At 43.5% G+C, this 13,480-nt stretch overlaps 1 protein-coding gene across 4 annotated transcripts in view; it reads right to left on the bottom strand.

The window, feature by feature from the left end:
- The window catches only part of LOC134935183 (CDC42 small effector protein 2-C-like), a 76,247-nt gene that overhangs the window by 49,927 nt on the left and 12,840 nt on the right, over nt 1-13,480 (bottom strand). For 3 of the 4 annotated variants that reach the window (XM_063930408.1, XM_063930407.1, XM_063930405.1), the window contains exons 2-3: nt 3,819-3,975; nt 3,135-3,233 (exon numbers count right to left, since the gene is read on the bottom strand). In XM_063930408.1, the coding sequence (XP_063786478.1) occupies nt 3,135-3,233; nt 3,819-3,872 (153 nt within the window). In that variant the 5' untranslated portion in view covers nt 3,873-3,975. Of the gene's footprint in view, nt 1-3,134; nt 3,234-3,818; nt 3,976-5,266; nt 5,319-13,480 lie in introns of all 4 variants that reach the window. The other variant, XM_063930406.1, reaches the window with a different exon arrangement.

The following is a 13,480-nucleotide window of genomic DNA, read 5'->3' on the forward strand; positions in this document are numbered from 1 at the left end:
TATAATAAGTGCTCCCTGTATAGCTGCTTTTATAATATAATTTTTGCCACTATTTTGCCCCCCCTCTCTTGTTTTACCCTGTTTCTGTAGTGCAGTGCAGGGGAGAGACCTGCGAGCCGTCCTGACCAGCGGAGCTGTGTAAGGAAAATGGTGCTGTGTGCTGAGGAGATAGGCCCCGCCCCTTTTACGGCGGGCTCGTCTCCCGCTCTTTAGTGGATTCTGGCAGGGGTTAAATATCTCCATATAGCCCCCGGAGGCTATATGTGAGGTATTTTTTTAGCCAAATAGGTTTTCATTTGCCTCCCAGGGCGCTCCCCTCCCAGCGCCCTGCACCCTCAGTGACTGCCGTGTGAAGTGTGCCGAGAGGAAAATGGCGCACAGCTGCAGTGCTGTGCGCTACCTTTAGAAGACTGAGGAGTCTTCTGCCGCCGATTCTGGACCTCTTCTTGTTTCAGCATCTGCAATGGGGCCGGCGGCGAGGCTCCGGTGACCATCCAGGCTGTACCTGTGATCGTCCCTCTGGAGCTGATGTCCAGTAGCCAAGAAGCCAATCCATCCTGCACGCAGGTGAGTTCACTTCTTCTCCCCTAAGTCCCTCGTTGCAGTGATCCTGTTGCCAGCAGGACTCACTGTAAAATAAAAAACCTAAGCTAAACTTTTCTAAGCAGCTCTTTAGGAGAGCCACCTAGATTGCACCCTTCTCGGCCGGGCACAAAAATCTAACTGAGGCTTGGAGGAGGGTCATAGGGGGAGGAGCCAGTGCACACCACCTGATCGGAAAGCTTTACTTTTTGTGCCCTGTCTCCTGCGGAGCCGCTATTCCCCATGGTCCTTTCAGGAACCCCAGCATCCACTAGGACGATAGAGAAACACACAATGTGTTTACCCAGTACGCTGTAATACTATTATTTGCTGCCAATTATGTGCCCCCCCCCCCCCTTCTTCTCTGAAACCCCCTTTCACCGTGGATAAGCAGGAGAGAGTCCGGGGAGCTTCCTCTCAGCTGTGCTGTGGAGAAAATGGCGCTGGTGAGTGCTGAGGGAGAAGCCCCGCCCCCTCGGCGGCGGGCTTCTGTCCCGCTTAAATATAATAAAAACTGTCGGGGGCTATATATATATATATATATATATATATATATATATATATATATATATATATATATATATAGTGCCTAGCTGTGTGTGTGTGTGTGTATATATATATCTCTTTTGCCAGAAATGAGGTTTATATTGCTGCCCAGGGCGCCCCCCCCTGCGCCCTGCACCCTTACAGTGACTGCCGTTTGTGAGGTGTGTGGGAGCAATGGCGCACCGCTGCACTGCTGTGCGTTACCTCAGTGAAGATCATGAAGTCTTCTGCCGCCTCTGAAGTCATCTTTTCTTCTCATACTCACCCGGCTTCTATCTTCCGGCTCTGTGAGGAGGACGGCGGCGCGGCTCCGGGACGAACTCCATGGTGAGACCTGTGTTCCGACTCCCTCTGGAGCTAATGGTGTCCAGTAGCCCAAGAAGCAGAGCCTTGAAACTCACAGAAGTAGGTCTGCTTCTCTCCCCTCAGTCCCTCGATGCAGGGAGTCTGTTGCCAGCAGGCTCCCTGAAAATAAAAAACCTAACAAATATACTTTCTGCCAGGAAGCTCAGGAGAGCTCCCTGTAGTGCACCCATCTCCTCTGGGCACAGTATCAAACTGAGGTCTGGAGGAGGGGCATAGAGGGAGGAGCCAGTGCACACCAGATCTCAAGTCTTTCTTAAAGTGCCCATGTCTCCTGCGGAGCCCGTCTATCCCCATGGTCCTTACGGAGTCCCCAGCATCCTCTAGGACGTAAGAGAAAAATTCAAAAAACTTCTGTTGACTTTGTGACCGGTCTACATTTTAAATGTTGGTATTTTGACCTTGTCGGTATTTTAGATGTCGGTATTTTGACCATCGGCCAATTGTTGTCGGGATTTTGATTATAGGTATTTCATACTAAACCCTTACACCTGTATATAGTCCGGCTTTAGAATATATTTATGTACAGGATTTGGATTATTCCTACATGTTTATGTAATGGTACATGCCCCGCTTAGACGATTTTTCTCCTGGCTCAATATCTATGTTCCATCACTAATGCTGACCTTTCCTTCTTCTGATAGCCGTGTGTCAGTAATGGTCTTTACTGTACTTGCCTCACACTTCGGATGTGATGAAGTTAACATGAAATGCACTTATTCTTTTGGTTTTGTTTTATTATGTATGTCTTGTGTCTGTTGTTGAAAAGCAATAAAAACATAACTGATTTAAAATAAACCAAATACAGAACAGTACACATATATCCCAACTGGTTACTATGACAGGGAACACAGTCCAGTGTTCATCTCATATCTGAGAGGCAGACCGAGGTGGGTGAAAAACCTGCAAGTCACAATCACTTGACAAATCTGACACTGACAGAATTTTGTTTACAGAGAAGCCGATTATCTTTATCCATCTTTAGGAGACAGATGGCGATAAAATGTAACTAAAATGATAGCAAGTCTCTAAGTATACAGGTACTGTAATAAACAGAAAAAAAGTGTTCCACAGGCGCCAGTTGTGTATATGATCTATATCAATATAGGGATAGCAGAGAATGTTTTTAGTAGACAGCTTGATATTACTGCTTATCTGTTAGATCTTTAAGTGCGTCACAAAAGTAGGCGAATACACTGGGTGAGGCTGCCTTCAATTGATCTTCAATGATGTTTCCAATAATATCTATCACGATCACAGCCCAGCAAGAAGAAGCCACTTATGTGTAGTAAAACTTTGTTCAAACATATAAACACTATTAAAAACTCTACTTTGAGAGCAAAGCATTGGGCTAATTTGAAAATGGAATTCGACTGTTACAGAAACAGAAGATGTGTTGTGGACTCCAGCAGATGACTTCTATACTCGATGGCACCCATCTTGTGTGGCCTCCCATACTGTTTGAATTACCAATAATGACAATTGCAATTATATCAATTTAAAAGTACATACCCACAGACCAGGGAAACTGGATTAGTCTCTAGTGCAAGTGGTCAGTGCAGCAGGAACCAAATAAATAGATTGGTCCACAACACACTCAAAGAACAGCACAAAAACTCCATCTGTTGAATTATTTAATGTACCTTTGCAACCTCTGAGTTTGCATTCCCAGATCCAAAATGGGCGGTATGGACAAAATTCATCGGTTCTCCGATCATACTTCTGTCAATCCTTCTCCGCCTCTTGAAAATATGAAAGTTATATAAAATCAGTGTACTAAGATGCTTTATAAACTTGAAGTACACATTTCTTAAAAATCAAATAAATCAAAAGTGCCAACATGTTTACCTTTGAAAAATGTAACCTTTGATGTAAAATGATTCACTTTCAAGAAAATGAGGCTACTCTATGGGTTTGCAGATACTAGTAATGCCTATACAACCACTAAAATGTGACCTGCAAACCAGTGATATGTACCAATCATAATCTAAGAGATACGAATTACGTCTCTGAACAACTGAAACCTAAGTTTGGGTTCACAACAGTGAATTAACAAACCACCCACTCCCCATACCTTGGGCCCAAGGACATGATGAGATATACTCTTTTATGAGGAACCAACATTTTCTGCCATTCCAAAGAAGACCGCTTCATATTGTATGCTCATATTTAAGTACTGAATAGTTGTACACATAGTTGTGAAGCGAGCGGTGAAGTGCATTAAAACAGGTGTGAGCTATTTCAAGTGTCTTAAAGCTGAAACGGTACACTGGTGTGAACACATAATTTAAACCACAATATAAGAAAAGGAAAAACACTGAACTCACCGGCTGGGGCTGCTCCCCGATGCAGCAGCTGAAGCAGAACAGAAATTCAGTCATTGTGCTAAGCGTTACACGGGAAGTAGCTTACTCAAAAAAAAAAAAAAAATGGTTTTCTTCCTGTTATCTAACAATTGTGACAAATTCTTATCCGGAAGAGACACTACAGAAAGCAAAATGAAAAGATACTTGTCACCCTTTAAAGTAACAACTACAAAGCTATAAAAAAAAAAATATATATATATAATAATAATAATAATAATAATAAATATATAGATATATATATATATATATATATATCTATATATCTATATATCTATATATCTATATATCTATATATCTATATATCTATATATCTATATATCTATATATCTATATATCTATATATTCCACCTTCATCAATGTAAATGCACATGTGCAAAATAGAACAAAGCAGAAACACAGGAAGCACTACACTTTTTATGCGTAAAATACCAGCAAACTGTAATAAAGACCTAAATGTGGGTTCAGTATGATATACCAGCAGCCGGGATGTAAGCCGTCTGTATACAGACAACAGCATACAGGCCGTCAGTATGGCAGCAGCATGCGGCAACCTAACTGCATCTCCTAAAAGTTAGCATAAACTTGCGTGCACTGCATGTGCTGAAGACAAATTACACTTTTACTGTGCAGTAATATGCCAGACCTCTTCTATCTGGTCCATATTGAACGGTATTACAAACTGACAGATTCAGAGGGGCAGCAAAAGAGCCAATGCATCAAGTGTAACGTTCAGACAAAACCTCACGCTGCGCACCTGGCAGATATTTACAGTAGGGAAAAGCTAGCATGCTTTGTTGTGTGCAGCGCCATGGGGTGTGATTAAAAACCAGCAGGTTTATACTGACCAGATAAAGATGGGTACACACTTTTTCGACCACTCAGCTGATTGGGTAAACGCTCCCAATCAGTCGAGTACTGTGTCCCCAGCTTGACCCCATGTGAACCCTGTACCCACTGTGCTAGAAATAGAGCAGTGTGTACAGGCTTCAATGGAATCGGGAGGTCGGTCCGATTAACATTAAACAGCACATGAGATGCGACATCCTGAGCCCCAATGTTGCAGGAGCATTTTAAGCCATTTATCAGCTGACGCTCCTGCAATGGACCTGCATAACTCACCTATACAATTGTCAGCCAGTTCAGTAGTGATCGGGCCATGGATTGTATAGGGGTGTATCCAGCTTAAGCTGCAGATCCTAACCACTAGTACAATCTACCCCAAAGTGTGATGGGTGAGTGACCAGACATATTAGATCTTTTCATTCATTATTTTTTCTGTTCTAAATTGCACTTAGGGAAAATGTATTACAGCCCCTAAGGAAGCAAATGAATAAATAAAGTTACGAACAGCTATCACATGCCAACTGTCATTTCTCTAGCACACATTCTGAAATTAAATAATCGGTTACCTGTGGAAAAATGGTCAGAAAATCCATCCATCCAGGGTATGGTTAAATAGATCTACATTAAAAAAAGGTCTACAGTCAATATGTCTACATGAAAAAGATACAGTAGAAAGGGTCGAGAGGGTCAAAAAGTCGACATGTCAGACTTTTGGGGGGTTTGTTTGTTTTGGGTTGTTTTTTTTTAACACTTTCTACAGACTAAAAAAATCCCAATTGAAGTCCACTTGGACGGTAAAGGATGAAAAAGTTGATAAGTGAAAATAAAATAAAAAAACCTGTGTCGATCATATGCATGTCAACCATTGAAATGTCAAACTTTTATACCGTCTACCATTTACATGTCGACCTTTGACTGCAGACCTCTTTAATGAACCGGATACTGTTAATGATTATGTGCCACATTTGTTAACAGGAAAACAATATATAGAGAGAAAAAAATATGGGGAGGAAATACAACAAGTCAGCATGTTGTCATCTTGCAACATCAGCTTTGTGTACAGCAGTTATACAGTAGTTGGCTTTCTGGCCACAATACAGCCATGGCAGGAAACAAACATACATGCCTGCCTGGTACAGGCACAATCAACACAGGTAGTAAAATATTAATACCCCTTTCACACAAACCCCGGCTTTAACCCAGTTCGGGTCTCAGAAACCAAGGCATGGATTGAAGCTGGAATTTCAGTACACCCCCCCCCCCATCACATCACTGTCTCATAGATTATGTCATCCCCAAGCGCTACTGTCCCAGCCAACCAAGTCCTTGCCTCTGAGACCGTAGGCGATTCGGGTCCATCCAGGGAATCACCCTGGTACTGAGCAGGGTCATGAACATGGACACCCAACCCGGGTTAGGACTGTTCACACATCGCCGAGATCCAGGTCGAGCCGCAAGTAAAACTATATAAAGATATTTTGCAAAGCTTCTCTACAGCACCACTAAGGATCAGATTAGCATGGACCCCAATAGCATCTGCCTAGGATGTTAAGGGAAGAAGGTAGCAGTTCTTTAATCTGTTGCTTAATATGGCTGAAGATTTATAGTACATCAATGTGATGCATATTAGTGGAACAAAGTAGAGCTGTGGTAGTTGTGTGGTACAAGGAAGCACAGAAACAAAGTCCTGGTAATGTAAAATGGTATCCGGACTCTGGGTCGATACCACTTAGGTCAACAGTGGCTAGGTCAACACAGCCATTAGGTCAACATGAGCAAGGTAGACATGAGTTTTTCACTTTTTTTTGAACTTTTTCATACTTTACTATCCATGTGGACTATGACTGGGAACGGTAACAAAGATACGGTGCACTAATTGTGGTTCCCGGTCACTTTACGAAGAAAATGACACAAAAAACCCCATGAAAAACTCATGTCGACCTTTTTTCATGTCGATAAAATGGCTGTGTCGACCTAGCCACTGTCGACCCAGAGTCCCATACCCAGGTAAAATACCATGTCACACACACAAGCAACAGGTGCCCAGTTAGGCAGCACAGGTAGTTTGTGCAAGTCCAATGGATTTTGATATTTTTTTCTGACCTTAAAACCAGATATCCATTCTAGATGTGGGGAAGAGAAGTATAAAAACAAAAAAAAGCCATAAAACGTTTATTATGCTATAGGACACACGCATACTTACAATATGATCTGAGTATATAACTTAACTTTTAGCTGAGAAACTTATATAAAAATAGATTAAAGTTTTTGTAAACAGGACAATCTCCCCGTTTTCTTCTCTATGTATATAAATCATTGCACAGTGAAATTATGTATTTCTGTAAAGTGAAATTGTTTGTACTTAAGTAACTTCGTTTGTTATATTCCCTTTGGTACAGTGCTAAGAAATTAATAAATTATTATTATTATTATTATTATTATTATTATAGGTCTATAACATATTTACATCACCACAGATCTCTATGATAGCCCTTTCAGACAGAAATGTCTGAAAGTCCCAGCAATTACCCGGCATTTCAGTGCCGGGTAGTTTTGCCGGGACCCGCCTGACCCCCCCTTTCACACAGACATGCAAATTACCGGGTCGAGAATATTGACCCGGTAATTTGCAGATCAACACTGGTATTTTGTCTGTCTGAAAGGGTAAACCCGTGTCATAATTCCAGAGTCTCCGACCCTGATAAATTCCAGGGTTGAAGTCCCGGGAATTACCACACGGGTTGACCCTTTCACACAGAAAAAGGACCAGTGTGTTTCATGAAATTACAAGGTGGAACTGCTTCACCTGGTAATTTCATCTTCTGTCTGAAAGGGGTTTGACAAAAATAATCATACAACCAAAACACTTGTAGCCTTATAGACAAAAGCATTGTACACAAGGTTTTCATTTTCCCCATTTCTAGGCAGCTAAAACCAGTATTTATAGACACTGTGTGCCCCAGGCATGATAATGTAAAATGAGAATATTTAAATAAGATCTATAGATACATACAAACTACACACTCACTGCCAGTTGGCCAAGCTTTCATCTCTCCTTAGTGTGTGTGTATATATATATATATATATATATATATATATATATATATATATATATATATATATATATATATATATATATATATATATACATACATATACATATACATATACACACACACATACATACATACGCACACTGTATATACATATATAAGTTAATTATTAAAAGTTAGGAGGTGCATGAGTAGGAGGAACCAATTAGCCAGCATGTGGTTCTTGCAGATTTCAGGCACTAAAGTGGAACATTGCAATAAAATGTCAATTACAAACAATCAGTAACAGAATGTAATGGAGGACACAGGAAGGTTACAGCACTTGTTATTTTGAAGGACAATCCAAGCAGTATTGTCCCACAAAGGATACAATGTTCTTATAGCAAAGGAAATAAAACTTTCCAACCATTTCAGACTGCCTTATGGATGGTCAACAAAGCAGCTGTCGGGGGTGAGGGTATTACGTACAGGAGAGAGCCATATAAAGTAGAGATGAGCGCCTGAAATTTTTCGGGTTTTGTGTTTTGGTTTTGGGTTCGGTTCCGCGGCCGTGTTTTGGGTTCGACCGCGTTTTGGCAAAACCTCACCGAATTTTTTTTTGTCGGATTCGGGTGTGTTTTGGATTCGGGTGTTTTTTTCAAAAAACCCTAAAAAACAGCTTAAATCATAGAATTTGGGGGTCATTTTGATCCCATATTATTATTAACCTCAAAAACCATAATTTCCACTCATTTTCAGTCTATTCTGAATACCTCACAATATTATTTTTAGTCCTAAAATTTGCACCGAGGTCGCTGGATGACTAAGCTAAGCGACCCTAGTGGCCGACACAAACACCTGGCCCATCTAGGAGTGGCACTGCAGTGTCACGCAGGATGTCCCTTCCAAAAAACCCTCCCCAAACAGCACATGACGCAAAGAAAAAAAGAGGCGCAATGAGGTAGCTGACTGTGAGTAAGATAAGCGACCCTAGTGGCCGACACAAACACCGGGCCCATTTAGGAGTGGCACTGCAGTGTCACGCAGGATGTCCCTTCCAAAAAACCCTCCCCAAACAGCACATGACGCAAAGAAAAAAAGAGGCGCAATTTCCTCCCCAGCGCCAGCAACACCCATATCCTCCTCATCCTGGTGTACTTCAACACTGACATCTTCAATCTGACTATCAGGAACTGGACTGTGGGTGTTCCTTCCAGCACTTGCAGGGGGCGTGCAAATGGTGGAAGGCGCATGCTCTTCACGTCCAGTGTTGGGAAGGTCAGGCATTGCAACCGACACAATTGGACTCTCCTTGTGGATTTGGGATTTCGAAGAACGCACAGTTCTTTGCGGTGCTTTTGCCAGCTTGAGTCTTTTCAGTTTTCTAGCGAGAGGCTGAGTGCTTCCATCCTCATGTGAAGCTGAACCACTAGCCATGAACATAGGCCAGGGCCTCAGCCGTTCCTTGCCACTCCGTGTGGTAAATGGCATATTGGCAAGTTTACGCTTCTCCTCCGACAATTTTATTTTAGGTTTTGGAGTCCTTTTTTTACTGATATTTGGTGTTTTGGATTTGACATGCTCTGTACTATGACATTGGGCATCGGCCTTGGCAGACGACGTTGCTGGCATTTCATCGTCTCGGCCATGACTAGTGGCAGCAGCTTCAGCACGAGGTGGAAGTGGATCTTGATCTTTCCCTAATTTTGGAACCTCAACATTTTTGTTCTCCATATTTTAATAGGCACAACTAAAAGGCACCTCAGGTAAACAATGGAGATGGATGGATACTAGTATACAATTATGGACGGACTGCCGAGTGCCGACACAGAGGTAGCCACAGCCGTGAACTACCGTACTGTACTGTGTCTGCTGCTAATATAGACTGGTTGATAAAGAGATGTCGTAGTATGTATGTATAAAGAAGAAAGAAAAAAAAACCACGGTTAGGTGGTATACAATTATGGACGGACTGCCGAGTGCCGACACAGAGGTAGCTACAGCCGTGAACTACCGTACTGTGTCTGCTGCGACTGGATGATAATGATATAAAAAATATATATATATCACTACTGCAGCCGGACAGGTATATATATTATATAATGACGGACCTGCTGGACACTGTCTGTCAGCAGAATGAGTTTTTTATAGAATAAAAAAAAAAAAAACACCACACAAGTGAAGTCACACGACGAGTGTTTAACTTTTTCAGGCAATCACAATATAGTATACTACTAACTATACTGGTGGTCAGTGTGGTCAGGTCACTGGTCAGTCACACTGGCAGTGGCACTCCTGCAGCAAAAGTGTGCACTGTTTAATTTTAATATAATATGTACTCCTGGCTCCTGCTATAACCTATAACTGGCACTGCAGTGCTCCCCAGTCTCCCCCACAATTATAAGCTGTGTGAGCTGAGCACAGTCAGATATATAATATATACATAGATGATGCAGCACACTGGGCTGAGCAGTGCACACAGATATGGTATGTGACTGTCTTGTACTCCTGGCTCCTGCTATAACCTATAACTGGCACTGCAGTGCTCCCCAGTCTCCCCCACAATTATAAGCTGTGTGAGCTGAGCAGTCAGATATATAATATATACATAGATGATGCAGCACACTGGGCTGAGCAGTGCACACAGATATGGTATGTGACTGAGTCACTGTGTGTATCGTTTTTTTCAGGCAGAGAACGGATATATTAAATAAAACTGCACTGTCTGGTGGTCACTGTGGTCAGTCACTAGTAAACTCTGCACTCTCTTCTACAGTACTCCTAAGCTCCAGTAAATCAGGTCAATCTCTCTCTCTCTCTCTCTTAATCTAAATCACTGTACTCCCTAACAGCTGCTCCCCGTCCCCAATCCTCCCCACAATTATAACTAAGTCACTCAGTCTTTACTCTTTTCTACTATAACAGAGAGGACGCCAGCCACGTCCTCTCCCTATCAATCTCAATGCACGTGTGAAAATGGCGGCGACGCGCGGCTCCTTATATAGAATCCGAGTCTCGCGAGAATCCGACAGCGTCATGATGACGTTCGGGCACGCTCGGGTTAACCGAGCAAGGCGGGAAGATCCGAGTCGCTCGGACCCGTGAAAAAAAACATGAAGTTCGTGCGGGTTCGGATTCAGAGAAACCGAACCCGCTCATCTCTAATATAAAGTGCATGAGATTTTGTCAGACACAAGTATAATGCAGTGATGATACAAGAGCACGGCAAATGCAAGGAGTATCTTAAGACGCCAACCTGTCCAGCATGGGATCAACAAGGGTTTACAATTTATAATTAGAGAAGAAAAAAAAATTACTTTGACAAAGAAAAAGATAATACATAATCATATTTTGTTTGCCATGGATCAGTGTTATTGATGGGGCCATAAAATTCGGGGTGATGGTTTTTTGTTGTTTTGCCAAGGACACGTATTGTCTCATTTTGCCTTGTTGCTTTGTGTACAATTGCTTGCTGTTATGATTAGCGGCACGGTGTAGGGAGAAAGCTGTGTGCAAGGTATAGCCATAGACAGGGGGCTGCGCCACGCATAAGCCCTAAAAAAAACAAAACGGCTGCATGTCTGGTTCCAGCTTCAACGATTGGGCCTCTTCATTATGCCATGGGAGATTAGAATGGTGTGTGCATCGGGAGTGGTTTCCAAAGGGGTAGAGCAGGCTTTTTCAACTAGTGTGCCGCGACCAGTTGCAAGGTGTGCCGCGGAGCCAGAGCAGCTTCCTGCACCTTCAGAGTGAACTGTTGGCCCGGGCTCTTCTTAGAGGATTAGTCGTGCTCCGGCCGTGACCTATGCCTTGAAGACGCGGAGGTGTGTTATCATAGGTCACGGCAACAGTGTCTCACCACCCACCCAGCCAGCCCACCCGCCTGCATACACATCTTCCAGTTCCCGCTTGCATCCACAGCTTTCCTTGCCCACCCACATCCACACCTGCCCATTGCTCAGTATTCGCAGCACTCCACTAAGAACAACCCCCATCACTGAGGGACAGGAAGGAGGACAGCTGACCGGTAGGGGCTAATATTTGTTATTTTATTTCTCCTGTAGGGAACAATAAGATTTATGTGGGGAGAATAAGGATTTTCTGGAGGGAACAATGTGAATAATTCATGTGGGGAGCAATAGGATTTATGTATTGAGCAACATGATTTGTGGGGAGCAATGTGATTGTTTTTTCTGTGTAGGCCAATGTGTTTGTTTGTTTGTTTTTTACTGTGAGGGCCAATGTGTGCGTTTTGTTTTTTTCTGTGAGGAACTTATGGTGTGCCTTGGCAATTTTAAAATATTGTTCTGTGTGCCGCGAGTAAGAAAAGGTTGAAAATCACTGGGGTAGAGGGACCGCTTATCTGTAAGCCATATATGCCATTATGCCAGGGAGAGCCCCTTATGCACATTATGGCAGGTAGAGTTCCGTACACACATTATGCCAGGCAGAGCCCACTATACACGTTACGCCAGGTAGAGCCCCCAACATTCCCACCCCCCACCTTAGAGTGTAGTGTAGTGTAGTGTAGTGTAGCGTAGCGTGTGTGTAGATACTTACATTATAATTTTCTCCTTACTGCACTGCTGCCGGCTCCTGACCCATAACTCCCTCTGTACACTGTCAGCAGGACAAGTGAGGGGGGCGGGAGTGTCGCACAAGGGGAGAGACTCTGCCAGCGTTGACTGCTCTATATTGCTATATATGCAGCAACCAGCGGCAGCGGCTCCTGCTCTGAGACAGGGGAGCAGGAGTGGGAGGAGCGGCTATCAGCGGAGCACACAGGGGCAATAGGCAGCTGGGTGGCCAATCGGAGTGTATGTGGAAGGTGCGCCCACAGGGCAAATGTTCTGTGGGCAAACCATCATCTTCACACACCTTGATAAGGCCCTGCCCAAGGGACTTACTATTTAATTGCCTCTTAAAAACGAGTTTTATGGTAAGAACTTACCTTTGTTAAAATTTTCTGCGAGGTACACTGGGCTCCACAAGGATAGACATGGGGGGAAGGGGGGGTGTAGAGTAGGATCTTGATCAGAGGCACCAACAGGCTCAAAAGCTTTGACTGTTCCCAAGATGCACAGCGCCGCCTCCTCTATAACCCCGCCTCCCTGCACAGGAGCTCAGTTTTTAGTTAACCAATGCAGTAGCAGGAAAAGAGACGACAACGGTTAATAGCCACATACACCACACTCTCACGACAGGAGAAGTGTTAGCTTTTTTGGGTTGGTATGGCATTAGCCGCTAAGTGCGTCAGGGTGGGCGCCTTGTGGAGCCCAGTGTACCTCGCAGAAAGAGTTTTAACAAAGGTAAGTTCTTACAATAAAAATCATTTTCTGCTGCGGGGTACACTGGGCTTCACAAGGATAGACATAAGGGATGTCCTAAAGCAGTTCCTTATGGAAGGGGACGCACTGTAGCGGGCACAAGAACCCGGCATCCAAAGGAAGCGGCAGTATCGAAGGCATAGAACCTAATGAACGTGTTCACCGAGGACCACGTCGCCGCCTTGCACAATTGTTCAAGGGTCGCACCATGGCGGGCCGCCCAAGAAGGTCCAACAGACCGAGTAGAATGGGCCGTAATGTGAGCAGGAGCTGACAGCCCAGCCCTCACATAAGCATGTGCAATCACCATTCTAATCCATCCGGCCAAAGTCTGCTTGTGAACAGGCCAGCCCCATTTGTGAAACCAAGACAGAATAAAGAGAGAATCAGATTTCCTAACAGAAGCAGTTCTCTTCACATA

The sequence above is a fragment of the Pseudophryne corroboree genome, chromosome 6, assembly GCF_028390025.1.
Source record: "Pseudophryne corroboree isolate aPseCor3 chromosome 6, aPseCor3.hap2, whole genome shotgun sequence".
Lineage (NCBI taxonomy): Eukaryota > Metazoa > Chordata > Amphibia > Anura > Myobatrachidae > Pseudophryne > Pseudophryne corroboree.